This window comes from Macaca mulatta, chromosome 10 (assembly GCF_049350105.2).
Source record: "Macaca mulatta isolate MMU2019108-1 chromosome 10, T2T-MMU8v2.0, whole genome shotgun sequence".
NCBI lineage: Eukaryota > Metazoa > Chordata > Mammalia > Primates > Cercopithecidae > Macaca > Macaca mulatta.
The window spans coordinates 56,349,828-56,376,794 of record NC_133415.1 but is presented as its reverse complement, the minus strand read 5'-3'; the positions used below and the strand labels follow the sequence as shown (position 1 = coordinate 56,376,794).

General features: G+C 58.0%; 1 protein-coding gene across 8 annotated transcripts in view; it reads right to left on the bottom strand.

Annotated features, from left to right (window-relative positions):
- The window catches only part of LOC106996314 (uncharacterized), a 73,244-nt gene that overhangs the window by 24,794 nt on the left and 21,483 nt on the right, over positions 1-26,967 (bottom strand). For 4 of the 8 annotated variants that reach the window (XR_013398801.1, XM_077949088.1, XM_077949089.1 and 1 more), the window contains 5 exons: positions 23,803-23,930; positions 19,887-20,014; positions 15,971-16,098; positions 12,031-12,158; positions 270-497 (listed from right to left, as the gene is read on the bottom strand). Coding sequence is in view for 5 of the 8 variants with exons in the window: in XM_077949088.1 (XP_077805214.1) it covers positions 23,864-23,930 (67 nt within the window). In the remaining 3 variants the exon portion in view is untranslated. Of the gene's footprint in view, positions 1-269; positions 498-774; positions 985-12,030; positions 12,159-15,970; positions 16,099-19,886; positions 20,015-23,802; positions 23,931-26,967 lie in introns of those variants that run through there. The other 4 variants (XM_077949090.1, XM_077949087.1, XR_013398803.1 and 1 more) reach the window with 3 other exon arrangements.

Below are 26,967 nucleotides of genomic sequence, written 5' to 3'. Positions count from 1 at the left end.
AACAGGAACAAGATGAGGATTCTCTCTCTATATACTTCTATTCAAGAGAGTACTGAAAGTTCTAGCCAAAGTAATCAGGCAAGAGAAAGAAATAAAAGGCTTCCAAATATGAAAAGAAGTCGTCAAATTTCTCTCTTTGCTGGTAATATGGTTTTATAACTGGAAAACCCCATAGTTTCTTCCCAAAGACTCCCAGAACTCATAAATGAATTCAGTAAAGTTTCAGGATACAAAGTCAATGTACAAAAATTAGTAGTATTTCTATATACCAGTAACATTCAAGCTGCTCTAGAGCTCTGCATGAAAGAACCCTCTAATCTTCAGAACCATCCTGTGAGGCAGGTGCTACTGTTACTCTGTTTTCACAAGTAAAGAAACGAAGCACAGCAGATCCAAAGCCATGGTGTAGGATGTTGTGTAGAATGGCTCCTGGGACACTGGGAAAGTTCTTCTGCATCCCAGTATCTTCTTAACTGGTTCATTAATGTCTGATATCCCTGCATGAGAAAGCACAGCATAGACAGAAAGCTTAATATGTATATACACGCACTGAGAGATAAGGCATTGATCTAACATCTCATTATAGGTATTAGAAATGCCATCTCAAGAGCAGGTTCTCATGGGGTGACAGGCAGGGTATTCTAGGGGAAGGAATAGCCCAAGAAAGGAAGCATTACAAAGGAAGAGGAGAAAGACAGTTGTAAATGAGGAGACACTGGTTTTCTTCCATTGCATATTTTCCCAAGGCTGGCCCCTTTTCTATCACATTCTTACCCAGGAACTCATACTTTCCCTAGAGCTCTTGCAAGCAAGAACTATTGAGAAAGTAGCCCATCTGAAAGTATATTTTCTGCTGTTTTTCTGCTTCTAGAACTGGCTGAAGTTTACTTTTGGTACTCCAGAGACCTAGCTTCTTCTTGCCTTCTTCCAATGTGGCCTATTTAATCTCCTGTCATGTGGGAAGTTACGTTCAAAATCTCCATGATCCTCAGTCTATAGTAAGTTAGGCATGTAGTAACAAGCACATGCCACTGCAATATGTTGCTGCTGGTTGTTGATCAAGATAGGCTGGAAGAAAAACATTATTTTCATGTGTGAAAACCCGTCACCTTTATCAGTAATTCTTCTTGCATTTTTCCCAAGACATTGTAGCCTATTTAAACTTGGGAGGTTAAGTTTTGTAGCACTCATTATGACTGAAAATTTAGTTCATACCATCATGACGATCTCTTTATTAGGTGTTACCATTAAACAATATTAAAATAAACACAATGTGGCTGGTCTTTTGAAAGTTACATGGCATGTTTACTTCTTTGTCTGGTTTCTTAATTACACTTCTTCATCTTTCTGAATACCAGTGCCGCTGTCACCCACAATATTTGCTGTTTTGAGTAGGTGGTTTACATTTTGTTTTGCCCAATAATAGAATATGATGGGGACATATGGTGGCTCACACCTCTAAACCCATGAGGCTGAGGTGGGTGGATAACTTGAGGTCAGGAGTTCAAGATCAGCCTGGCCAACATGGTGAAACCCTGTCTCTACTGAAAATACAAAAATTAGCCGGGTATGGCGATGGACTCCTATAATCCTATCTACTCCGATAGCCGAGATTACACCAGCCTGGGCGATGGCCTGGGCAACAGACATACACATACAAAAAAAAAGAAACTCAGGTTGTACCCTTGTACCCACTAGTTGCAGAGTGATTTTATTTTTATTTATTTATTTTGAGACGGAGTCTCTCTCTGTCACCCAGGCTGGAGTAGAGCCGCAGGATCTCAGCTCACTGCAACCTCGACCTCCCAGGTTCAAGCGATTCTCCTGCTTCAGCCTCCTGAGTACCTGGGATTACAGGTACTCACCACCATGCCCAGCTAATTTTTTGTGTTTTTAGTAGAGATGGGGTTTCATCATGTTGGCCAGGCTCGTCTCAAATTCTTGACCTTAGGTGATCCACCCGCTTTGGCCTCCCAAAGTGCTGGGATTACTGGTGTGAGCCACCACACCTGGCAGTGATTTTATATTTAAATGTGTATTTTATAGGATGCCTCATTTTCTGGTCACAGGGTCACAACGAAGCAAGTAGTTTATTGCCATTTTTCAATGGGAAAGCAGACATACAGGAGGGCAAATGACTTCCCTTTGGTCATTCAGTCTGTAAGTGGGAATTGAGAGCGGGATCTTAGGTCCTCTGACCATCAGCCCTGTGTTCTGTCTTTCACTTAGCTTTCCATTTTCTTTAAGCCAAGTAATGGAAGTGATTTGAAAGCTGCATTCTCAGCCTATTGGAAAGTGGTTCACCAGAGGTGTTTTTTCACCACTCTCAGTCTTTAATGTCACCTGACACCAAAGATCTCATGATGGGAAATACTGAATGTGGATTTGGCCAGTCTGCTGACACCATCCTGTCACACATCCCAAAATTACCCAAGCTCACCCCTCTGATCGGAAGCATTTGGGTGGTGGAAGGTAGGGCCTTAGTGGATATCCCTACTACCCCCCATGCACTGAGGTATGGCTGGCCAGTGATCCTCACTGACATCTGGGGATTGTGTGTAGGATTATGAGCATCCACTGTGAGTGCTGAGACCTGAGAAAATGCACCAAGTCAGGCAGAAGTGTGTTGCATCAGTGCCTTGACAACACAGTCTATTCTCACATGTTCAAGGCCTGAGCCACCACTGATCACCATCACGCTGATCCTAAGTGCCTACGATTTCAGCAAGAGGGGAATGGCAGTCACCTATATGCTTTTTGACTGTATTCTACTGGGCTTCCTAATAAAAGATGTTAATTCAGAGAGAAAGAGACAGGAGAGTGAGGTGGCACACAAACTGCTATCCCCAGACTTTGCCCAGATTTCAGAGTTAAGATCTTCTTTGAAGGCTCTGAAATCTGGGACAGTCCTTACCATGACTGAAACCTGGAGAGGAGATGTGGACAGAGGGTCATTTTTGTGTTGAGTCCCTAGGTGACCCTCTTTTCTTCTGTGTAACAATGTGTGTTGTGCCTGGGCCCTTGTTAAGTCCTCTTTGTATTATCTCTGGCTGTCACTAGCATAGCATGTGCTCTCCTCCCACTTTCAGCCTGAAAAATCCAACTTCTGAGCCCTGAGTGACAAATCAGCTTTGTAATGGGAAGCTGACACCAGGCTGTCTTCAAGGGTTATGACTGGGCAGTTGCAGAGAGCCCTGGTCTCAGAGGGGTTGTGCACTTGGTTTACAATGCTCTGCTGTTGCATCTTGAAATTCTTAATTTTTGAACAAGGAGCCATGTATTTTCATTTTTCACTGGGCCCATAATCTATGTAGCTCATGCTGCCAACATCATTGGCATTGTTGAGTATCAGAGTTCAGAAGAAACTTAAAGGCTACTGTCTGATTCGATCCTTCGAGCTTACAAAAAGGAATGTGGGGAGCAGTCACTGTGCGACTAGCCTGAGGTTACTCAGGAAGTTAGAGGCAGAGCTGCAGTCAGGGTAACCTCTCTTTACTGCTACCTGTGTGCTCTTTCTACTGCACCCTGACCATAAAATATCTCGCAACCGAGGAACAAGGGCTATCTCACAGGTGGGCACAGCAGCGTGATCACTCTCTCAGTCATCTGTACTCCTCCTTTGCTTTGACCAAAGAGACAGGAAGGGACCTTTTGCCCTACATAAAATACCGCTCAAAGGCTTGGCAACAACAACAGATAAAAGAGAGTGTTGGCCTAAGACCAATGTTTCAACCATGATGTCAAAACAATATTTTGTTTCAACAAAGAAAAGCTGTGTCACAAGTAGATTCTTATTATTAATAATCAGACTGGGGTTCTTGACAATGATTTGGTTTCATACTACACTCGGACAACTGTGCACACTGAGTATCACTGACCTTGTGAGAACATCATTCTCACTGAGATTATGTGCTTTCTTGTGTGAGAACTGTACATAATATTGTGTGTACCACTGGAAGGGTGTCCTGCCTGTGATGCTGTCTAAAAGGGGAAGAAGTGTGGTTAAGAACTGAGGATATATTAAATATTTACTCTATCAGATTTTTCAAGGTTTATGTTAAGCCAGACCAGAAGAAAGTCATCTATTTGGACTGTATCACTCTAACCTGTTAAGTTGAACTGTCTATGCAGAATTAAAATTTCACAGTATGTCCCGATTTCTTACCGAGAGCCAATCTGAGACACCAACAAGACTGGTAAAACATCTTTGTGCTTTGGGTCGCATAGCTATCAAAGACCTTGTACATTATGTCATTCAAGAATCTTTATGTTAAGATTCTTATGGAAAATCCTTTCCAAAGTTTAACCCTATGATAAGCTTCTTTTTTTTTTTTTTTTTTTTGAGATGGAGTCTCGCTCTGTTGCCCAGTCTAGAGTGCAGTGGCATGATCTCAGCTCACTGCAACCTCCACCTCCCGGGTTCAAGCAATTCTCCCTGCCTCAGCCTCTTGAGTAGCTGGGATCATAGGTGCCTGCCACTACATATAGCTACATTTTTTTTTCTTTTTTGTAATACATTTTTTAAAACACATTTTTTAGCCAGGCATGGTGGCTCACACTTGTAATCCCAGCACTTTGGGAGGCCAAGCAGGCGGATCACCTGAGGGTGGGAGTTCAAGAACAGCTTTACCAACATGGAGAAACCCCATCTCTACTATAAATACAAAATTAGCCGGGCACGGTGGCACATGCCAGCAATCCCAGCTATTAGGGATTACATGCAGGTCCACTGCAGGGCCAGGGTTCAGACCAGGGCCAGAGCTGGGGCAGTGCCAGGGCCAGGACCAGGAAAGGGCAATGTCAAGACAAGGGCCATGGCAGGACCAGCAATGGGGCTAGGGCCAGGACAGGGACAGGGCCAGGGCCAGGGCCAGGGCCAGAATAGCAGGGTCAGGGTAGGGCCAGGGCAAATTAGGGCCAAGACAGCATCAGGACCAGGGCTGGGCCAGGGTATGGCCTTAACTAGCAAAGGGCCAGGGCAAGGGCCAGGGTCCATGCCAGTGCCAGCGCCAGTCCAGGGCAGGGGCAGGGCCATGGCCAGGTCTAGGACAAGGCTGGGGCAGGGCCAAGGTCTGGGTCAGGGTCAGCACAGGACTAGGGCAGAGCCAGCGGAGGGGCAGGGCCATGATAGGGCCAGGGCGGGGACAGGCCAAGGCAGAGCCAGGTTAAATCAGGGAAACCGAGGCAGGAGAACTGCTTGAACCTCGAAGGCAGATGTTGCATTGAGCCAAGATCACGCCATTGCACTCTAGCCTGAACAGCAAGAACTGTGTCTCAAAAAAAAAACAAAAACAAAAACAAAAACACCCCAAAAACAAAAAAAAACTAAATCCAGAAAGATTAAAAAATCTAAACTTTAAAATCTAGAAAACATCAGACAAAAATTAAAAAGTATACTTCAAAAATCTTGGTACATGCCAGACAAAAAGGCATGTGAATGTTTCCATTTATACGAAATGTCTAGTTGAGAGTAAGTAAATCCACAGAGACAAAAAATTACAATAGTGGTTGCCAAGGGCTGTGAGAGAGGGACGGGGAGTGACTACTAACAGGTTTCTTTTTGGGAAGATGAAAATGTTCTGCACAGAATCAGTGGTGATTGATGATTGTACAGCTTTGTTAATCCAGGGCCTGGGCCAGGGAAAGGCCAGTGCAAGGGCAGGGCCAGGACAGGGCAGGGACAGGGTAGCACAGGGCCAAGACAGGGCCAGGAGGGGGCCAGGGCAGGGCTGGGACAGGCCAGGTAGTGGTAGGGCAGGTCCAGGGCAGGGGCAGGGCAGGGCCAGGCCAAATGCCAAGGCCATGCCCGGGGCAGGGCCAAGGCAGAGGCAGGGCCATGGCATGGCAGGGCCAGGGTAGCACAAGGTCAAGGAAAGGCCAGGGAAAGTGGGAGCCTTGGCAGGGCCAGGGCCAAGGTAGTGCCAGGGCAGGGCCAGAAGCAGGGCAGGACCAGAGCAAGATGAGGACCAGGGCCAAGTCAGGGTCAGGGATATGGCAGGACCAGTGGCAGGGTAAGGACAATGGCAGGACCAGGGGCAGGGCCATGGGCATGGCTAAGGCAGGGCCCCGGCATGGGCAGCGTTGGGCAGGGCAGGGCCAAGGTAGTCCAGTGACCAGTCAGGGCTGGGCCAGGGCAGGACCAGAACTGGGACAGGGCCAGGACTAGGACAGAACGGGGACAGGGTCACGGCCAAAGAAAAACCAGGGGCAGGGTCACAGCCAGCGACAAGTCAGGACCAAGGCCAGGGCCCAAAGCACAGCAGAACCAGGGCCGGGGCAGGGACATGTCAGGGCCAGGCCCACGGCAGGGCCAGGGCCAGCAGAGGGTCAGGGAAGGGCAAGGGTAGCACATGGCCAAGGCAGGCCAGGTTCAGTGTAGAGCAAGGAATGGGTCAGGGTATGGCAGGGCAGGGACAGGTAAGTCCAGGACCAGAGCCAGTTCTGGGACATGGACAGGGCAGGCCAGAAACACGGCAGGACCAAAAAGGGGCCAGGGCCAGGGCAAGGCCAGAGAAGGACCAGGGAAAAAACATGGCCAGGGAGGGTCCAGGGCAAGGGCAGGGCCAGGGCAGAACCAGAGCCAGGGCATGCCAAAGGCAAGGTCATGGCAGGGCAAGGCCAGGGTAGGGCAGGGCCAGGGTAGGGTGAGGGTAGGCCCAGGGCAGGACTAAAATAGCACAGGGCCAGGGCAGGACAAGGCCAGGGAACGGTAAGGCCAGGGTAGAAAAAGCCAGAGTGGAAAAGGCCAGGGTAGAAAAGGCCAGGGTGGAAAAGGCCAGGGTGGAAAAAGCCAGGGTGGAAAAGGCCAGGGTGGAAAAGGCCAGGGTGGAAAAGGCCAGGGTAGAAAAGGCCAGGGTGGAAAAGGCCAGGGTGGAAAAGGCCAGGGTAGGGCCAGGCCAGGATAAGAGAAGGCCAGGGTAGGGCCAGGGCCAATGCAGGGCAGGGCTACGGTAACACAGGGCATGGCCAAAAACAGGGCAGGGCTATAGTAGTAGCAGGACTGGCAACAGGGCCAGGGCAAGGGCTGGACCAGAGCATGGTGGGGACAATACAGGACCAGGACAGAGAATGGCAAGGCAGGTCCAGGGCCATGTCATGGACATGGCAGGCCCAGGGTCAGGCCAGGGCAGGGCAAGGACAAGGCTGGGGAGAAGGCAGGGTCGGGGTCAAGGCAGTGTCAGGGCTGAGCAGCACCAGTGCAGGGCCAGTGCAGGGTGAGGGCAAGGCCAGGACATGGAAGGGCAGAGCAGGACCAAGGAAGGGCCAGAAGAGGGCCAGGGCAGGGTCAGGGCCAGAACAAGGGTACAGCCAGGCCAGGAACACGGTAGGACCAGGGCTGGACCCAGGTTGGGACATGCAGGTCAGAGCATGTACAAGGCAGGGCCAGAGCCAGGCCATAGAGAGGAGAGGACCAGCACCAAGGCAGAGTCAGGGTAGTTCCAGGGCTGAGCAGGGTCAGGGCAGGTCGAGGGTTGAGGCAGAGCTAGGGCCAAGGCAGGGCCACGGCAGCACCAGGACAGGGGGCAAGGCGATGGCAGGACTAGGCCATGGCAACGCCTGGTCAACTCCAGGACAGGGCCAGAAGCAGGACAGGGCCAGGGCCAATGCTCAGGCCAGGGACAGGGCATGGCAGGAAGTGCCAGAGCAGGGCTGGGCCAACGTTGGGGCAGGGCAAATCAGGGCCAGGACACCTCCAAGTCTAGCTCTGGCCCTGCCTTGGCCCTGGCCCCTTCCTGGCCTGACCTTGTCCCCGGCCCTGCCCAAACCATGCCCTGTGTATTTGACCAGTGTTTTGTAACCAGAATGATACAAGAAACTTTAATAAGCTATTTTTGTACATTTTTAGTAGAGATGGGGTTTCACAGTGTTGTCCAGGCTGGTACCAATCTCCCGAGCTCGAGCCATCCCCCTGCCTTGGCCTCCCAAAGTGCTGGGAGTAATCTGGCCAAGTACTTAACCTCTTTAGATCTGTTTCCTATGTTAGGAAAATGGGGATGCCATAAGTACCTAGCACATAGAGTAATTGTGAGAATCGATGCCTCACATATATACGTATTTATAAAACTATACTCATAGAACACTACCGAAAGCAAAGAAAGTATAAGTTAAAATTTAGTAATGATTTACTACAAATACTATTGCTATTACAAACAACATAATACAGATACTATTATTACTACTATAGTTACCTTAAAAATATAAAACAAAATTTGTAAATAATAGCCTAATGTAATCTCTCCTGCTCTGCCCTGGCTGAGCCCTAGTGCTGGCTCTGCCCCTAGTCTCACCATGTCCCTGGCCCTGACCCTTCCCTGGCCCTGCCGCTGCCCTGGCCCTTCCCATCTTCAGGCCTTACCAAGGCCCTACCCTGGTCCTGACCCTGCCCTGGCCTGATCCTGACCCTGTCCCTACCCAGAGAATTGGAAGGGCAGAGCCAGGGAAGGGCCGGGGCAAATAAGGGACTGGACACACCCAAATCCAAGAAAACGCCAGGGACATGACAGAGCCAGGGCGAGTCCCTGGCAAGGCCAGGAAAGGGTCAAGACAGGGTCACTGTATGGCTAAGGTACAGATCAAAACCAGGGCAGTGGCAGGGTCAGGCCTGCATAAGGGCAGGACCAGGGCCAGGAATACGGCAGGGGAGGGCCAGGGCTGTGCCAGGACAGAACAAGAGCAGAGCAGGGCAAGACCAGAGCTAGGCATTAGAGAGAGTAGGGCAAATGCCAAGGCAAGGCCAGGGTAGTGCCAGGGCTGAGTCAGTGCTAGAGCCAAGACAAGAGCAAAGGCCAGGGCAGATCTAGGGCACAAGCAAGGCAGGCTAGGGCAGGGCAATAGCAAGAACAGGCAACCGCAGGGCCAGCCCAGGATAGAACAGGGTACAGGCAGGGCAGGGACAGGGCCACGGCTGGGGCAGGACAAGGACCAGGATCAGTGTCCAGGCCAGGGAAAGGGTATGGCCAGGGCAGACGTAGGGCCAGAGGCAGGACCTACGCAGGACCAAGGCAGGTACACTGCAGGGCCGGGGTTCAGACCAGGGCCAGAGCAGGGCCAGGGCAGGGCCAGGACCAGGAACAGGAAAGGGCAATGTCAAGAACACGGCCATGGCAGGACCAGTACCTTGGTTAGAGCCAGCACAGAGACAGGGTCAGTGGTTGGGCCACAATAACATGCCAGGGTAGGGCCAGGGCAAAATAGGGCCAGACAGGGTCAGGAGGAGGGCTGGGCCAGGGTATGGCCTTAAGTAGACAAGAGCCAGGTCCACGGTCCATGCCAGTGCCACCGCCAGCCCAGGGCAGGGGCAGGGCCCTGGCCAGGTCTAGGACAAGCCAGGGACAGGGCCAAGGTCTCCATCAGGGTAAGCACAAGACCAGGGAAGAGCCAGGAAAGGGGCAGGGCCATGGCAGGGCCAGGAGAGGAACGGGCGAAGGCAGAGCAAGATTAAATCAAGGACAGGATACCTTCAAATCCACTTCAGGGCCAGGGCCAGGACAGGGCCAAGACAGGGCCAGGGCCAGGACTGTCAGGATCACTGGCAGGGCCAGGATCATGGCACGACCAGGGTCAGGAGCACTGGTCAATGCCGGGCCAAGGCCAGAGCAAGGACCAGGTTTGCACTAAGGCCAGTGTGAGGGCCAAGGTGGAGTCAGGGCAGGGCCAAAGGCAGGGCAGAGCCAGGGCAGGGTGGAGCAGGCCCAGGGTAGCACTGGGTAAAGGAAGGGCATGACCAACCAGGGCAGGTCTATGGCTGTGGCAGGGCCAGGTTCAGGGCCAGGGCCAAGGCAGGGCCAAGACAGTGAGAGCTCCAGGGCAGGGCCGGGGTTAGGACCACGGACATGTCCAAGGCCAGTGACAGGGCAAGGGCAGGGGCAGGGGCAGGGCCAGGGTCATCTAAGAACCAAGGACAAAGCCAGGCCCAGAGCAGGGCCAGGACAGGTACCTGGCGGGGCTAGGGTCTGGGACAGGGTCATGGCAGGGCCAGGGCCACAACCAGGTCTGTGCTATGGCCAGGTCCAGCACAGCGCCCAGGCAAGGCTAGGGTGAAGGCCAAAGTAGGGCCAGCGCAGGGTCAAAGCTAGAGTACGGCCAAGGCAGGACCAGGGCAGGCAAGGCAGGGCCAGGATAGCATAGGGCCAAGGCAGGGCAGGGCCAGGACAGTGCCAAGACCTGAGCAGGGCCAGGGAACAGCCAGGGCAGGGACAGGGCCATGGCCATGGCCTGGGCAGGACCAGGTTCGGGACAGGAGCAAAACAAGGGCAACAACAGTGCAGGTTCTTGGCACAGCCAGGGTCCAGGACAGTGTCAGGGCAGGGCCAAGGCAGGGTCTGGGCCATGGGAAGAGGAGGAACAGGGCTGGGACTTTTCCAGTGACAGGACCAGAGTCAGGGCAAGTGCCAGGGCAGTGCAAGGCCAGGGTAGGGCCAGGCATTTCACGGTCACGGCCATGGAAGAACCAGGGCAAGGTCTGAAGCATGGCAGCGCCAGGGCCAGGATAGGTCCAGGGCAGGTCCATGACAGGGCCAGGGGCTGCGTAAGGGCAATGGCAGGGCCAGAGCAAGGTAAGGGTCAGGGCCAAGGCCAGGATAGGGACAGGGCAAGAAATATGGCAGGACCAAGGGCAATGCCAAGGCCAGGGCTGAGTTAGGGCAGGGCAGGGCATGGAATGGCCAGCGCAGGACACGACAAAAGGCGGTCCATAGAAACTGCAGGGCTGATGCCAGGAAAGGACCAGGCTAGTGCCAAGGCTGAGGTAGTGTCATGGCATGCACAGGGCGGGGCCAGGGCCGGAATCGAGTCAGGGCACAGCCAAGGCAGGGTAGGGCAGGGCAATGCCATAGCCGGATCAGTACTAGGACAGGGCAGAAAAGGGTAGAACAGGGCAAGGTGATGGTAGGGGCAGGACAAGGACAGGCCAAGGCAGAGCCAGGTCACTCCAGGGCCAGGACACCTCAAAGTCCACTTCAGGGCCAGGGCCAGGGCTATGAAGGACAAAGGCCAGGGCCAGGATCAGGGCCAGGTCTGGGCTAGGGCCAGGTCCAGAGCAGGGCCTAGCGAAGACTAGGGTGAGGTACAAGGTAGGCCCAGGGCAGGCTGATGAAACATTCAGTGCATGGCAGGGTAGGGTGGTGGCAAGACCAGGGGCAGACCACTGCCAACTCAGGCCCAGGGAAAGGCCATGGCCAGGGCACAGCCAGGAAAGGGTCTGGGTCAGGGACAGGACCAAGGCAGAGCAGGGCCAGGGCCATGGCAGAGTCGGGACAAGTCCTGGACAGGACCAGGTTCCAGGCCAGGGCCAGGGCAGAGGCAGGGGCAGGGTCTGGATAAGGGCAAGGCCAGGGATACGGTAGGACCAGGGCTAGGGCCAGGGCCCAGGCTAAGCCAGAACAAGGCCAGGGCCAGGCCATAGTGAGGACAGGGCAAAGGCCAAGGCAGGGTCAGAGCAGGTCCAGGGAGAGGCCAGTGCCAGGTAGGGCCAGGGCACAACCAGGGCAGTGTAAGGCAGGTCAGTGGCACCACTGAGCCATGACAGGGCAAAGTCAGTGCCAGGAGAGGGCACAACACGCAGGGCCACGGTGGGGTCAGGGCAGGGATGGGCCAAGGCAGGGCCAGAACAAATCTGGGCCAGGACACGTCCAAGGCCAGGTCAAGGCCAGAACAGGAGCAGGACCATGACCACTAGCAGGGCCAGTGCCATGACAGGACCAGGGTCAGGACAAGAGGCAGGGCCAGAGCCAAGGCCGGGCCAGCACAGGTTCAGGGAAAGGCCAGTGCAAAGGCAAAACCAGGATGGGATCGGAGCAGGGCAGGGCCGAGACAGTCCACATAACAGTTGGGCAGGGCCAGAGCAAGGCAGGGCAGTACAGGGCCAGGTCCACGGCAGTGGCAGGGCAAAGCCAGGCCCATTGCCAGTGAAACAGCCCAACCTACAAGGCTTCTACCACTTGGCCACTGCCGCAGCCCGGCCATCGCTGTAAGCCTCACCCCCAACCCTGGCTGCAGCCGCCTGACCTCCTAGCGTGGTCACTCTCCTACCGTTCCAGCACGCTGCAGTCTCCGTCACTGCCACCCACCCTCAGCGAGGCAAGCCGGGGTGTCACAGGCTCCAGGTGTCTCCTCCTCTTCCTGGCACAGAGCAGCTGGGCGGGCAAAGCCACAAAAGCCTAGAGGAAGATGCGAGGGGAGGTAGCATTAAGAGCCTCAACTTAACACCCTTCCCTGGCCCTGCTGCTGCCCTGGCCCTTCCCATCTTCAGGCCTTACCAAGGCCCTACCCTGGTCCTGACCCTGCCCTGGCCTGGTCCTGACCCTGTCCCCCTACCCCAAAGAAGTGCAAGGGAAGGGCTGGGGCAAATAAGGGACAGGACACATCCAAATCCAAGAAAACGCCAGGGCCATGACAGAGCCAGGGCGAGTACTTGGCAAGGCCACGTTCCAGGCCAGGGCCAGGAAAGGGTCAAGGCAGGGTCACTGTATGGCCAAGGTCCAGGTCAAAGCCAGAGCAGTGGCAGGGTCAGGCCTGCATAAGGGCAGGAACAGGGCCAGGGCCAGGGCTGTGCCAGGACAGAACAAGCACAGAGCAAGGCAGGACCAGAGCCAGGCATTAGAGAGAGTAGGGCAAATGCCAAGGCAAGGCCAGGGCAGTGCCAGGGCTGAGGCAAGGTCAGGGAAGGTCCAGGGCTGACTCAGTGCGAGAACCAAGACAAGAGCAAAGGCCGGGGCAGATCTAGGGCACAAGCAAGGCAGACTAGGGCAGGGCAATAGCAAGACCAAGCAACAGCAGGGCCAGCCCAGGATAGAACATGGTACAGGCAGGGCAGGGCCAGGGCCACAGCTGGGACAGGACAAGGCCCAGGATCAGAGTCCAGGCCAGAGCAAAGGGTATGGCCATGGCAGAGGTAGGGCCAGAGGCAGGGTATAGGCAGGGCCAAGGCAGGTCCATTGCAGGGCCGGGGTTCAGACCAGGGCGGGGGCAGGGCCGGGGCAGGGCCAGGGCCAGGGCCAGGGCCAGGGCCAGGACCAGGAAAGAGCAATGGCAGGAACACGGCCATGGCCAACTTAGCTTGAGCTAGGACAGAGACAGGGTCTGGGGTGGGGCCAGAATAGCATGCCAGGGTAGGGCCAGGGCAAATTAGGGCCAGGACAGGGTCAGGAGGAGGGCTGGGCCAGGGTATGGCCTTAAGTAGCCAAGAGCCAGGTCCAGGGTCCATGCCAGTGCCAGCGCCGGCCCAGGGCAGGGGCAGGGCCATGGCCAGGTCTGGGACAAGGCTGGGGCAGGGTCAAGTTCTCGCTCAGGGTAAGCACAAGACCAGGGCAGAGCCAGGGAAGGGGCAGGGCCATGGTAGGGCCAGGAGAGGGACGGGCGAAGGCAGAGCAAGATTAAACCAGGGACAGGATACCTTCAAATCCACTTCAGGGCCAGGGTCAGGCCAGGGCCAGGGCCAGGACAGGGCCAAGACATGGCAAGGGCCAGGACTCTCAGGATCATTGGCAGGGCCAGGGACATGGCACGACCAGGGTCAGGAGCAGTGGTCAATGCCGGGCCAAGGCCAGAGCAAGGACCAGGTTTGCACTAGGGCCAGTGTGAGGGCCAAGGCGGGGTCACGTCGGGGCCAAAGGCAGGGCAGAGCCAGGGCAGGGTGGAGCAGGCCCAGGGTAGCACTGGGTAAAGGCAGGGCATGACCAACCAGGGCAGGTCTATGGCTGTGGCAGGGCCAGGGCCAGGGCCAGGGCCAAGGCAGGGCAAGACAGTGAGAGCTCCAGGGCAGGGCCGGGGTTAGGACCACGGACATGTCCAAGGCCAGTGCCAGGGCAAGGGCAGGGACAGGGTCAGGGGCAGGGCCAGGGTCATCTAAGAACCAAGGACAAAGCCAGGCCCAGAGCAGGGCCAGGACAGGTACCTGGCAGGGCTAGGGTCTGGGACAGGGCCATGGCAGGGCCAGGGCCACAACCAGGTCTGTGCTATGGCCAGGTCCAGCACAGCGCCCAGGCAAGGCTAGGGTGAAGGCCAAGGTAGGGCCAGCGCAGGGTCAAAGCTAGAGTACGGCCAAGGCAGGACCAGGGCAGGCAAGGTAGGGCCAGGAAAGCATAGGGCCAAGGCAGGGCAGGGCCAGGACAGTGCCAAGACCTGAGCAGGGCCAGGGAACAGCCAGGGCAGGGACAGGGCCATGGCCATGGCCTGGGCAGGACCAGGTTCGGGACAGGAGCAAAACAAGGGCATCAACAGTGCAGGTTCTTGGCACAGCCAGGGTCCAGGACAGTGTCAGGGCAGGGCCAAGGCAGGGTCTGGGCCATGGGAAGAAGAGCAACAGGGCTGGGGCTTCTCCAGTGACAGGACCAGAGTCAGGGCAAGGGCCAGGGCAGTGCAAGGCCAGGATAGGGCCAGGCATTTCACGGTCAGGGCCAGGGGTGAACCAGGGCAAAGTCTGAAGCAGGGCAGGGCCAGGGCCAGGACAGGTCCAGGGCAGGTCCATGACAGGGCCAGGGGCTACGTAAGGGCAAGGGCAGGGCCAGAGCAAGGTAAGGGTCAGGGCCAAGGCCTGGATAGGGACAGGGCAAGAAATATGGCAGGACCAAGGGCAATGCCAAGGCCAGGGCTGAGTCAGGGCAGGGCAGGGCATGGAATGGCCAGCGCAGGACACGACAAAAGGCGGTTCATAGAAAGAGCAGGGCTGATGCCAGGAAAGGACCAGGCTAGTGCCAAGGCTGAGGTAGTGTCATGGCATGCACAGGGCGGGGCCAGGGCCGGAATCGAGCCAGGGCACAGCCAAGGCAGGGTAGGGCAGGGCAATGACACAGCCGGGTCAGTACTAGGACAGGGCAGAACAGGGCAAGGTGATGGTAGGGGCAGGACAAGGACAGGCCAAGGTAGAGCCAGGTCACTCCAGGGCCAGGACACCTCCAAGTCCACTTCAGGGCCAGGGCTATGAAGGACAAAGGCCAGGGCCAGGGTCAGGGCCAGGTCTGGGCTAGGGCCAGGTCCAGAGCAGGGCCTAGTGAAGACTAGGGTGAGGGACAAGGTAGGGCCAGGGCAGGCTCATGACACATCCAGTGCATGGCAGGGTAGGGTGGTGGCAAGACCAGGGCAGACCACTGCCAACTCAGGGCTAGGGAAAGGCCATGGCCAGGGCACAGCCAGGAAAGGGTCTGGGTCAGGGCCAGGACCAAAGCAGAGCAGGGCTAGGGCCACGGCAGACTAGGGCCAAGTCCTGGACAGGACCAGGTTCCAGGCCAGGGCCAGGGCAGAGGCAGGGGCAGGGTCTGGATAAGGGCAAGGCCAGGGATACGGTAGGACCAGGGCTAGGGCCAGGGCCCGGGCTAAGCCAGAACAAGGCCAGGGCCAGGCCATAGTGAGGACAGGGCAAAGGCCAAGGCAGGGTCAGAGCAGGTCCAGGGAGAGGCCAGTGCCAGGCAGGGCCAGGGAACAACCAGGGCAGTGTAAGGTAGGTCAATGGCACTACTGAGCCATGACAGGGCAAAGTCAATGCCAGGAGAGGGCACAACAGGCAGGGCCACGGTGGGGTCAGGGAAGGGATGGGCCAAGGCAGGGCCAGAACAAATCTGGGCCAGGACACGTGCAAGGCCAGGTCAAGGCCAGAACAGGAGCAGGACCATGACCACTAGCAGGGCCAGTGCCATGACAGGACCAGGGTCAGGACAAGAGGCAGGGCCAGAGCCAAGGCCGGGCCAGCACAGGTTCAGGGAAAGGCCAGTGCAAAGGCAAAACCAGGATGGGATCAGAGCAGGGCAGGGCCGAGACAGTCCAAGTAACAGTAGGGCAGGGCCAGGGTAAGGCAGGGCAGTACAGGGCCAGGTCCACGGTAGTGGCAGGGCAAAGCCAGGCCCATTGCCAATGCAACAGCCCACCCTACAAGGCTTCTACCACCTGGCCACTGCCGCAGCCCGGCCATCGCTGTAAGCCTCACCCCCAACCCTGGCTGCAGCCGCCTGACCTCCTAGCGTGGTCACTCTCCTACCGTTCCAGCACGCTGCAGTCTCCGTCACTGCCACCCACCCTCAGCGAGGCAAGCCGTGGTGTCACAGGCTCCAGGTGTCTCCTCCTCCTCCTGGCACAGAGCAGCTGGGCGGGGAAAGCCAGAAAAGCCTAGAGGAAGATGCGAGGGGTGGTAGCATTAAGAGCCTCAACTTAACACCCTTCCCTGGCCCTGCCGCTGCCCTGGCCCTTCCCATCTTCAGGCCTTACCAAGGCCCTACCCTGGTCCTGACCCTGCCCTGGCCTGCTCCTGACCCTGTCCCCCTAACCCAGAGAAGTGCAAGGGCAGAGCCAGGGAAGGGCCGGGGCAAATAAGGGACACGGCACATCCAAATCCAAGAAAACTCCAGGGCCATGACAGAGCCAGGGCGGGTCCTTGGCAAGGCCACGTTCCAGGCCAGGGCCAGGAAAGGGTCAAGGCAGGGTCACTGTATGGCCAAGGTCCAGGTCAAAGCCAGAGCAGTGGCAGGGTCAGGCCTGCATTAGGGCAGGACCAGGGCCAGGGCCAGGGCTGTGCCAGAACAGAACAAGAGCAGTGCCAGGCAGGACCAGAGCCAGGCATTAGAGAGAGTAGGGCAAATGCCAAGGCAAGGCCAGGGCAGTGCCAGGGCTGAGGCAAGGGCAGGGAAGGTCCAGGGCTGACTCAGTGCTAGAACCAAGACAAGAGCAAAGGCCGGGGCAGATCTAGGGCACAAGCAAGGCAGACTAGGGCAGGGCAATAGCAAGACCAGGCAACGGCAGGGCCAGCCCAGGATAGAACAGGGTACAGGCAGGGCAGGGCCAGGGCCACAGCTGGGGCAGGACAAGGACCAGGATCAGAGTCCAGGCCAGGGCAACGGTATGGCCAGGGCAGAGGTACAGCCAGAGGCAGGGTATAGGCAGGGCCAAGGCAGGTCCATTGCAGGACCGGGGTTCAGACCAGGGCGGGAGCAGGGCCGGGGCAGGGCCAGGACCAGGAAAGGGCAATGTCAGGAACACGGCCATGGCCAACTTGGCTAGAGCCAGGACAGAGACAGGGTCAGGGGTGGGGCCAGAATAGCATGACAGGGTAGGGCCAGGGCAAATTAGGGCCAGGACAGGGTCAGGAGGAGGGCTGGGCCAGGGCATGGCCTTAAGTAGCCAAGAGCCAGGTCCAGGGTCCATGCCAGTGCCAGCGCCGGCCCAGGGCAGGGGCAGGGCCATGGCCAGGTCTGGGACAAGGCTGGGGCAGGGTCAAGTTCTCGCTCAGGGTAAGCACAAGACCAGGGCAGAGCCAGGGAAGGGGCAGGGCCATGGTAGGGCCAGGAGAGGGACGGGCGAAGGCAGAGCAAGATTAAACCAGGGACAGGATACCTTCAAATCCACTTCAGGGCCAGGGTCAGGCCAGGGCCAGGGCCAGGACAGGGCCAAGACATGGCCAGGGCCAGGACTGTCAGGATCATTGGCAGGGCCAGGGCCATGGCACGACCAGGGTCAGGAGCAGTGGTCAATGCCGGGCCAAGGCCAGAGCAAGGACCAGGTTTGCACTAGGGCCAGTGTGAGGGCCAAGGCAGGGTCAGGGCGGGGCCAAACGCAGGGCAGAGCCAGGGCAGGCCCAGGGTAGCACTGGGTAAAGGAAGGGCATGACCAACCAGGGCAGGTCTATGGCTGTGGCAGGGCCAGGGCCAGGGCCAGGGCCAAGGCAGGGCAAGACAGTGAGAGCTCCAGGGCAGGGCCGGGGTTAGGACCACGGACATGTCCAAGGCCAGTGCCAGGGCAAGGGCAGGGACAGGGTCAGGGGCAGGGCCAGGGTCATCTAAGAACCAAGGACAAAGCCAGGCCCAGAGCAGGGCCAGGACAGGTACCTGGCAGGGCTAGGGTCTGGGACAGGGCCATGGCAGGGCCAGGGCCACAACCAGGTCTGTGCTATGGCCAGGTCCAGCACAGCGCCCAGGCAAGGCTAGGGTGAAGGCCAAGGTAGGGCCAGCGCAGGGTCAAAGCTAGAGTACGGCCAAGGCAGGACCAGGGCAGGCAAGGTAGGGCCAGGAAAGCATAGGGCCAAGGCAGGGCAGGGCCAGGACAGTGCCAAGACCTGAGCAGGGCCAGGGAACAGCCAGGGCAGGGACAGGGCCATGGCCATGGCCTGGGCAGGACCAGGTTCGGGACAGGAGCAAAACAAGGGCATCAACAGTGCAGGTTCTTGGCACAGCCAGGGTCCAGGACAGTGTCAGGGCAGGGCCAAGGCAGGGTCTGGGCCATGGGAAGAAGAGCAACAGGGCTGGGGCTTCTCCAGTGACAGGACCAGAGTCAGGGCAAGGGCCAGGGCAGTGCAAGGCCAGGATAGGGCCAGGCATTTCACGGTCAGGGCCAGGGGTGAACCAGGGCAAAGTCTGAAGCAGGGCAGGGCCAGGGCCAGGACAGGTCCAGGGCAGGTCCATGACAGGGCCAGGGGCTACGTAAGGGCAAGGGCAGGGCCAGAGCAAGGTAAGGGTCAGGGCCAAGGCCTGGATAGGGACAGGGCAAGAAATATGGCAGGACCAAGGGCAATGCCAAGGCCAGGGCTGAGTCAGGGCAGGGCAGGGCATGGAATGGCCAGCGCAGGACACGACAAAAGGCGGTTCATAGAAAGAGCAGGGCTGATGCCAGGAAAGGACCAGGCTAGTGCCAAGGCTGAGGTAGTGTCATGGCATGCACAGGGCGGGGCCAGGGCCGGAATCGAGCCAGGGCACAGCCAAGGCAGGGTAGGGCAGGGCAATGACACAGCCGGGTCAGTACTAGGACAGGGCAGAACAGGGCAAGGTGATGGTAGGGGCAGGACAAGGACAGGCCAAGGTAGAGCCAGGTCACTCCAGGGCCAGGACACCTCCAAGTCCACTTCAGGGCCAGGGCTATGAAGGACAAAGGCCAGGGCCAGGGTCAGGGCCAGGTCTGGGCTAGGGCCAGGTCCAGAGCAGGGCCTAGTGAAGACTAGGGTGAGGGACAAGGTAGGGCCAGGGCAGGCTCATGACACATCCAGTGCATGGCAGGGTAGGGTGGTGGCAAGACCAGGGCAGACCACTGCCAACTCAGGGCTAGGGAAAGGCCATGGCCAGGGCACAGCCAGGAAAGGGTCTGGGTCAGGGCCAGGACCAAAGCAGAGCAGGGCTAGGGCCACGGCAGACTAGGGCCAAGTCCTGGACAGGACCAGGTTCCAGGCCAGGGCCAGGGCAGAGGCAGGGGCAGGGTCTGGATAAGGGCAAGGCCAGGGATACGGTAGGACCAGGGCTAGGGCCAGGGCCCGGGCTAAGCCAGAACAAGGCCAGGGCCAGGCCATAGTGAGGACAGGGCAAAGGCCAAGGCAGGGTCAGAGCAGGTCCAGGGAGAGGCCAGTGCCAGGCAGGGCCAGGGAACAACCAGGGCAGTGTAAGGTAGGTCAATGGCACTACTGAGCCATGACAGGGCAAAGTCAATGCCAGGAGAGGGCACAACAGGCAGGGCCACGGTGGGGTCAGGGAAGGGATGGGCCAAGGCAGGGCCAGAACAAATCTGGGCCAGGACACGTGCAAGGCCAGGTCAAGGCCAGAACAGGAGCAGGACCATGACCACTAGCAGGGCCAGTGCCATGACAGGACCAGGGTCAGGACAAGAGGCAGGGCCAGAGCCAAGGCCGGGCCAGCACAGGTTCAGGGAAAGGCCAGTGCAAAGGCAAAACCAGGATGGGATCAGAGCAGGGCAGGGCCGAGACAGTCCAAGTAACAGTAGGGCAGGGCCAGGGTAAGGCAGGGCAGTACAGGGCCAGGTCCACGGTAGTGGCAGGGCAAAGCCAGGCCCATTGCCAATGCAACAGCCCACCCTACAAGGCTTCTACCACCTGGCCACTGCCGCAGCCCGGCCATCGCTGTAAGCCTCACCCCCAACCCTGGCTGCAGCCGCCTGACCTCCTAGCGTGGTCACTCTCCTACCGTTCCAGCACGCTGCAGTCTCCGTCACTGCCACCCACCCTCAGCGAGGCAAGCCGTGGTGTCACAGGCTCCAGGTGTCTCCTCCTCCTCCTGGCACAGAGCAGCTGGGCGGGGAAAGCCAGAAAAGCCTAGAGGAAGATGCGAGGGGTGGTAGCATTAAGAGCCTCAACTTAACACCCTTCCCTGGCCCTGCCGCTGCCCTGGCCCTTCCCATCTTCAGGCCTTACCAAGGCCCTACCCTGGTCCTGACCCTGCCCTGGCCTGCTCCTGACCCTGTCCCCCTAACCCAGAGAAGTGCAAGGGCAGAGCCAGGGAAGGGCCGGGGCAAATAAGGGACACGGCACATCCAAATCCAAGAAAACTCCAGGGCCATGACAGAGCCAGGGCGGGTCCTTGGCAAGGCCACGTTCCAGGCCAGGGCCAGGAAAGGGTCAAGGCAGGGTCACTGTATGGCCAAGGTCCAGGTCAAAGCCAGAGCAGTGGCAGGGTCAGGCCTGCATTAGGGCAGGACCAGGGCCAGGGCCAGGGCTGTGCCAGAACAGAACAAGAGCAGTGCCAGGCAGGACCAGAGCCAGGCATTAGAGAGAGTAGGGCAAATGCCAAGGCAAGGCCAGGGCAGTGCCAGGGCTGAGGCAAGGGCAGGGAAGGTCCAGGGCTGACTCAGTGCTAGAACCAAGACAAGAGCAAAGGCCGGGGCAGATCTAGGGCACAAGCAAGGCAGACTAGGGCAGGGCAATAGCAAGACCAGGCAACGGCAGGGCCAGCCCAGGATAGAACAGGGTACAGGCAGGGCAGGGCCAGGGCCACAGCTGGGGCAGGACAAGGACCAGGATCAGAGTCCAGGCCAGGGCAACGGTATGGCCAGGGCAGAGGTACAGCCAGAGGCAGGGTATAGGCAGGGCCAAGGCAGGTCCATTGCAGGACCGGGGTTCAGACCAGGGCGGGAGCAGGGCCGGGGCAGGGCCAGGACCAGGAAAGGGCAATGTCAGGAACACGGCCATGGCCAACTTGGCTAGAGCCAGGACAGAGACAGGGTCAGGGGTGGGGCCAGAATAGCATGCCAGGGTAGGGCCAGGGCAAATTAGGGCCAGGACAGGGTCAGGAGGAGGGCTGGGCCAGGGCATGGCCTTAAGTAGCCAAGAGCCAGGTCCAGGGTCCATGCCAGTGCCAGCACCGGCCCAGGGCAGGGGCAGGGCCATGGCCAGGTCTGGGACAAGGCTGGGGCAGGGTCAAGTTCTCGCTCAGGGTAAGCACAAGACCAGGGCAGAGCCAGGGAAGGGGCAGGGCCATGGTAGGGCCAGGAGAGGGACGGGCGAAGGCAGAGCAAGATTAAACCAGGGACAGGATACCTTCAAATCCACTTCAGGGCCAGGGTCAGGCCAGGGCCAGGGCCAGGACAGGGCCAAGACATGGCCAGGGCCAGGACTGTCAGGATCATTGGCAGGGCCAGGGCCATGGCACGACCAGGGTCAGGAGCAGTGGTCAATGCCGGGCCAAGGCCAGAGCAAGGACCAGGTTTGCACTAGGGCCAGTGTGAGGGCCAAGGCAGGGTCAGGGCGGGGCCAAACGCAGGGCAGAGCCAGGGCAGGCCCAGGGTAGCACTGGGTAAAGGAAGGGCATGACCAACCAGGGCAGGTCTATGGCTGTGGCAGGGCCAGGGCCAGGGCCAGGGCCAAGGCAGGGCAAGACAGTGAGAGCTCCAGGGCAGGGCCGGGGTTAGGACCACGGACATGTCCAAGGCCAGTGCCAGGGCAAGGGCAGGGACAGGGTCAGGGGCAGGGCCAGGGTCATCTAAGAACCAAGGACAAAGCCAGGCCCAGAGCAGGGCCAGGACAGGTACCTGGCAGGGCTAGGGTCTGGGACAGGGCCATGGCAGGGCCAGGGCCACAACCAGGTCTGTGCTATGGCCAGGTCCAGCACAGCGCCCAGGCAAGGCTAGGGTGAAGGCCAAGGTAGGGCCAGCGCAGGGTCAAAGCTAGAGTACGGCCAAGGCAGGACCAGGGCAGGCAAGGTAGGGCCAGGAAAGCATAGGGCCAAGGCAGGGCAGGGCCAGGACAGTGCCAAGACCTGAGCAGGGCCAGGGAACAGCCAGGGCAGGGACAGGGCCATGGCCATGGCCTGGGCAGGACCAGGTTCGGGACAGGAGCAAAACAAGGGCATCAACAGTGCAGGTTCTTGGCACAGCCAGGGTCCAGGACAGTGTCAGGGCAGGGCCAAGGCAGGGTCTGGGCCATGGGAAGAAGAGCAACAGGGCTGGGGCTTCTCCAGTGACAGGACCAGAGTCAGGGCAAGGGCCAGGGCAGTGCAAGGCCAGGATAGGGCCAGGCATTTCACGGTCAGGGCCAGGGGTGAACCAGGGCAAAGTCTGAAGCAGGGCAGGGCCAGGGCCAGGACAGGTCCAGGGCAGGTCCATGACAGGGCCAGGGGCTACGTAAGGGCAAGGGCAGGGCCAGAGCAAGGTAAGGGTCAGGGCCAAGGCCTGGATAGGGACAGGGCAAGAAATATGGCAGGACCAAGGGCAATGCCAAGGCCAGGGCTGAGTCAGGGCAGGGCAGGGCATGGAATGGCCAGCGCAGGACACGACAAAAGGCGGTTCATAGAAAGAGCAGGGCTGATGCCAGGAAAGGACCAGGCTAGTGCCAAGGCTGAGGTAGTGTCATGGCATGCACAGGGCGGGGCCAGGGCCGGAATCGAGCCAGGGCACAGCCAAGGCAGGGTAGGGCAGGGCAATGACACAGCCGGGTCAGTACTAGGACAGGGCAGAACAGGGCAAGGTGATGGTAGGGGCAGGACAAGGACAGGCCAAGGTAGAGCCAGGTCACTCCAGGGCCAGGACACCTCCAAGTCCACTTCAGGGCCAGGGCTATGAAGGACAAAGGCCAGGGCCAGGGTCAGGGCCAGGTCTGGGCTAGGGCCAGGTCCAGAGCAGGGCCTAGTGAAGACTAGGGTGAGGGACAAGGTAGGGCCAGGGCAGGCTCATGACACATCCAGTGCATGGCAGGGTAGGGTGGTGGCAAGACCAGGGCAGACCACTGCCAACTCAGGGCTAGGGAAAGGCCATGGCCAGGGCACAGCCAGGAAAGGGTCTGGGTCAGGGCCAGGACCAAAGCAGAGCAGGGCTAGGGCCACGGCAGACTAGGGCCAAGTCCTGGACAGGACCAGGTTCCAGGCCAGGGCCAGGGCAGAGGCAGGGGCAGGGTCTGGATAAGGGCAAGGCCAGGGATACGGTAGGACCAGGGCTAGGGCCAGGGCCCGGGCTAAGCCAGAACAAGGCCAGGGCCAGGCCATAGTGAGGACAGGGCAAAGGCCAAGGCAGGGTCAGAGCAGGTCCAGGGAGAGGCCAGTGCCAGGCAGGGCCAGGGAACAACCAGGGCAGTGTAAGGTAGGTCAATGGCACTACTGAGCCATGACAGGGCAAAGTCAATGCCAGGAGAGGGCACAACAGGCAGGGCCACGGTGGGGTCAGGGCAGGGATGGGCCAAGGCAGGGCCAGAACAAATCTGGGCCAGGACACGTCCAAGGCCAGGTCAAGGCCAGAACAGGAGCAGCACCATGACCACTAGCAGGGCCAGTGCCATGACAGGACCAGGGTCAGGACAAGAGGCAGGGCCAGAGCCAAGGCCGGGCCAGCACAGGTTCAGGGAAAGGCCAGTGCAAAGGCAAAACCAGGATGGGATCGGAGCAGGGCAGGGCCGAGACAGTCCACGTAACAGTTGGGCAGGGCCAGGGCAAGGCAGGGCAGTACAGGGCCAGGTCCACGGTAGTGGCAGGGCAAAGCCAGGCCCATTGCCAGTGAAACAGCCCACCCTACAAGGCTTCTACCACCTGGCCACTGCCGCAGCCCGGCCATCGCTGTAAGCCTCACCCCCAAACCTGGCTGCAGCCGCCTGACCTCCTAGCGTGGTCACTCTCCTACCGTTCCAGCACGCTGCAGTCTCCGTCACTGCCACCCACCCTCAGCGAGGCAAGCCGTGGCGTCACAGGCTCCAGGTGTCTCCTCCTCCTCCTGGCACAGAGCAGCTGGGCGGGCAAAGCCAGAGAAGCCTAGGGGAAGATGTGAGGGGTGGTAGCATTAAGAGCCTCAACTTAACACCCTTCCCTGGCCCTGCCGCTGCCCTGGCCCTTCCCATCTTCAGGCCTTACCAAGGCCCTACCCTGGTCCTGACCCTGCCCTGGCCTGGTCCTGACCCTGTCCCCCTACCCCAGAGAAGTGCAAGGGCAGAGCCAGGGAAGGGCCGGGGCAAATAAGGGACAGGGCACATCCAAATCCAAGAAAACGCCAGGGCCATGACAGAGCCAGGGCGAGTCCTTGGCAAGGCCACGTTCCAGGCCAGGGCCAGGAAAGGGTCAAGGCAGGGTCACTGTATGGCCAAGGTCCAGGTCAAAGCCAGAGTAGTGGCAGGGTCACGCCTGCATAAGGGCAGGACCAGGGCCAGGGCCAGGGCTGTGCCACGACAGAACAAGAGCAGAGCAAGGCAGGACCAGAGCCAGGCATTAGAGAGAGTAGGGCAAATGCCAAAGCAAGGCCAGGGCAGTGCCAGGGCTGAGGCAAGTTTAGGGAAGGTCCACGGCTGAGTCAGTGCTAGAACCAAGACAAGAGCAAAGGCCGGGGCAGATCTAGGGCACAAGCAAGGCAGGCTAGGGCAGGGCAAGAGCAAGACCAGGCAACAGCAGGGCCAGCCCAGGATAGAACAGGGTACAGGCAGGGCAGGGCCAGGGCCACAGCTGGGGCAGGAGAAGGACCAGGATCAGAGTCCAGGCCAGAGCAAGGGTATGGCCAGGGCAGAGGTAGGGCCAGAGGCAGGGTATAGGCAGGGCCAAGGCAGGTCCATTTCAGGGCCGGGGTTCAGACGAGGGCCGGGGCAGGGCTGGGGCAGGGCCAGGGCCAGGAGCAGGAAAGGGCAATGTCAGGAACACGGCCATGGCCAACTTAACTAGAGTCAGGACAGAGACAGGGTCAGGGGTGGGGCCAGAATAGCATGCCAGGGTAGGGCCAGGGCAAATTAGGGCCAGGACAGGGTCAGGAGGAGGGCTGGGCCAGGGCATGGCCTTAAGTAGCCAAGAGCCAGGTTCAGGGTCCATGCCAGTGCCAGCGCCGGCCCAGGGCAGGGGCAGGGCCATGGCCAGGTCTGGGACAAGGCTGGGGCAGGGTCAAGTTCTCGCTCAGGGTAAGCACAAGACCAGGGCAGAGCCAGGGAAGGGGCAGGGCCATGGTAGGGCCAGGAGAGGGACACGCGAAGGCAGAGCAAGATTAAACCAGGGACAGGATACCTTCAAATCCACTTCAGGGCCAGGGTCTGGTCAGGCCAGGGCCAGGGCTAAGACAGGGCCAAGACAGGGCTAGGGCCAGGACTGTCAGGATCATTGGCAGGGCCAGGGCCATGGCACGACCAGGGTCAGGAGGAGTGGTCAATGCCGGGCCAAGGCCAGAGCAAGGACCAGGTTTGCACTAGGGCCAGTGTGAGGGCCAAGGCGGGGTCAGGTCGGGGCCAAACGCAGGGCAGAGCCAGGGCAGGGTGGAGCAGGCCCAGGGTAGCACTGGGTAAAGGCAGGGCATGACCAACCAGGGCAGGTCTATGGCTGTGGCAGGGCCAGGGCCAGGGCCAAGGCAGGGCAAGACAGTGAGAGCTCCAGGGCAGGGCCGGGGTTAGGACCACGGACATGTCCAAGGCCAGTGCCAGGGCAAGGGCAGTGGCAGGGGTAGGGCCAGGGTCATCTAAGAACCAAGGACAAAGCCAGGCCCAGAGCAGGGCCAGGACAGGTACCTGGCAGGGCTAGGGTCTGGGACAGGGCCATGGCAGGGCCAGGGCCACAACCAGGTCTGTGCTATGGCCAGGTCCAGCACAGTGCCCAGGCAAGGCTAGGGTGAAGGCCAAGGTAGGGCCAGCGCAGGGTCAAAGCTAGAGTAGGGCCAAGGCAGGACCAGGGCAGGCAAGGCAGGGCCAGGAAAGCATAGTGCCAAGGCAGGGCAGGGCCAGGACCATGCCAATAAGACCCAGCCATCCCATTACTGGGTATATACCCAAAGGATTATCGATCATGCTGCTATAAAGACACATGCACACGTATGTTTTTTGCAGCATTATTCACAATAGCAAAGACTTGGAATCAACCCAAATGTCCATCAGTGACAGACTGGATTAAGAAAATGTGGCACATATACACCATGGAATAATATGCAGCCATAAAAAAGGATGAGTTTGTGTCCTTTCCATGGATGCAGCTAGAAACCATCATTCTCAGCAAACTATTGCAAGAACAGAAAACCAAATACCGCATGTTCTCACTCATAGGTGGGAACTGAACAAGGAGATCACTTGGACTCTGGAAGGGGAACATCACACACCGGGGTCTATTATGGGGAGGGGGGAGAGGGGAGGGATGGCATTGGGAGTTATACCTGATGTAAATGGCGAGTTGATGGGTGCTGACGAGTTGATAGGTGCAGCACATCAACATGCACATGTATACATATGTAACAAACCTGCACGTTGTGCACTTGTACCCTAAAACTTAAAGTCTAATAAAAAAAAAACAGAAAAAAAGAACATGAAAATAAATAAAATATTATATAACCCACTTAATCAAAAAAAATGAATTATGTTTATACCACTTATGTAGTTTTTTTTAGTGATGTAAATATCATCTTGTTTTATTATGACAAATTTTTAGACTTAGTACTTTCAGTTATACTAAGTGTTAAATGACATTTGTTAGCCTATTTTAGTGCAGGCAGTTTAAAATTTCAGCCAAACAGATGTTCCACTATAAACACGAATAAAAATGAGGGATAGTAAGACTAAATATAGGATATTTTATTATGTTAATATTAATATTACTTAAAATTCAGTAGTGGTAACATTGTATATAATTAATGAAGATGACAAGAAAGACTCCCTTTTATAATTTACAAAAAAGTTGTAATTGGTTTAGTTATTAAGTTAAAAAGTAATTTATTAATTTTGAATGTCAAGAATATACAAAGTAGACATGACTCACAGTGTTATCGTGATCATTTCTGATTTTGCTTCTAATGTTATTCTGACCCTGCTAAATCTCAGTACCATCTCATATTCAATAC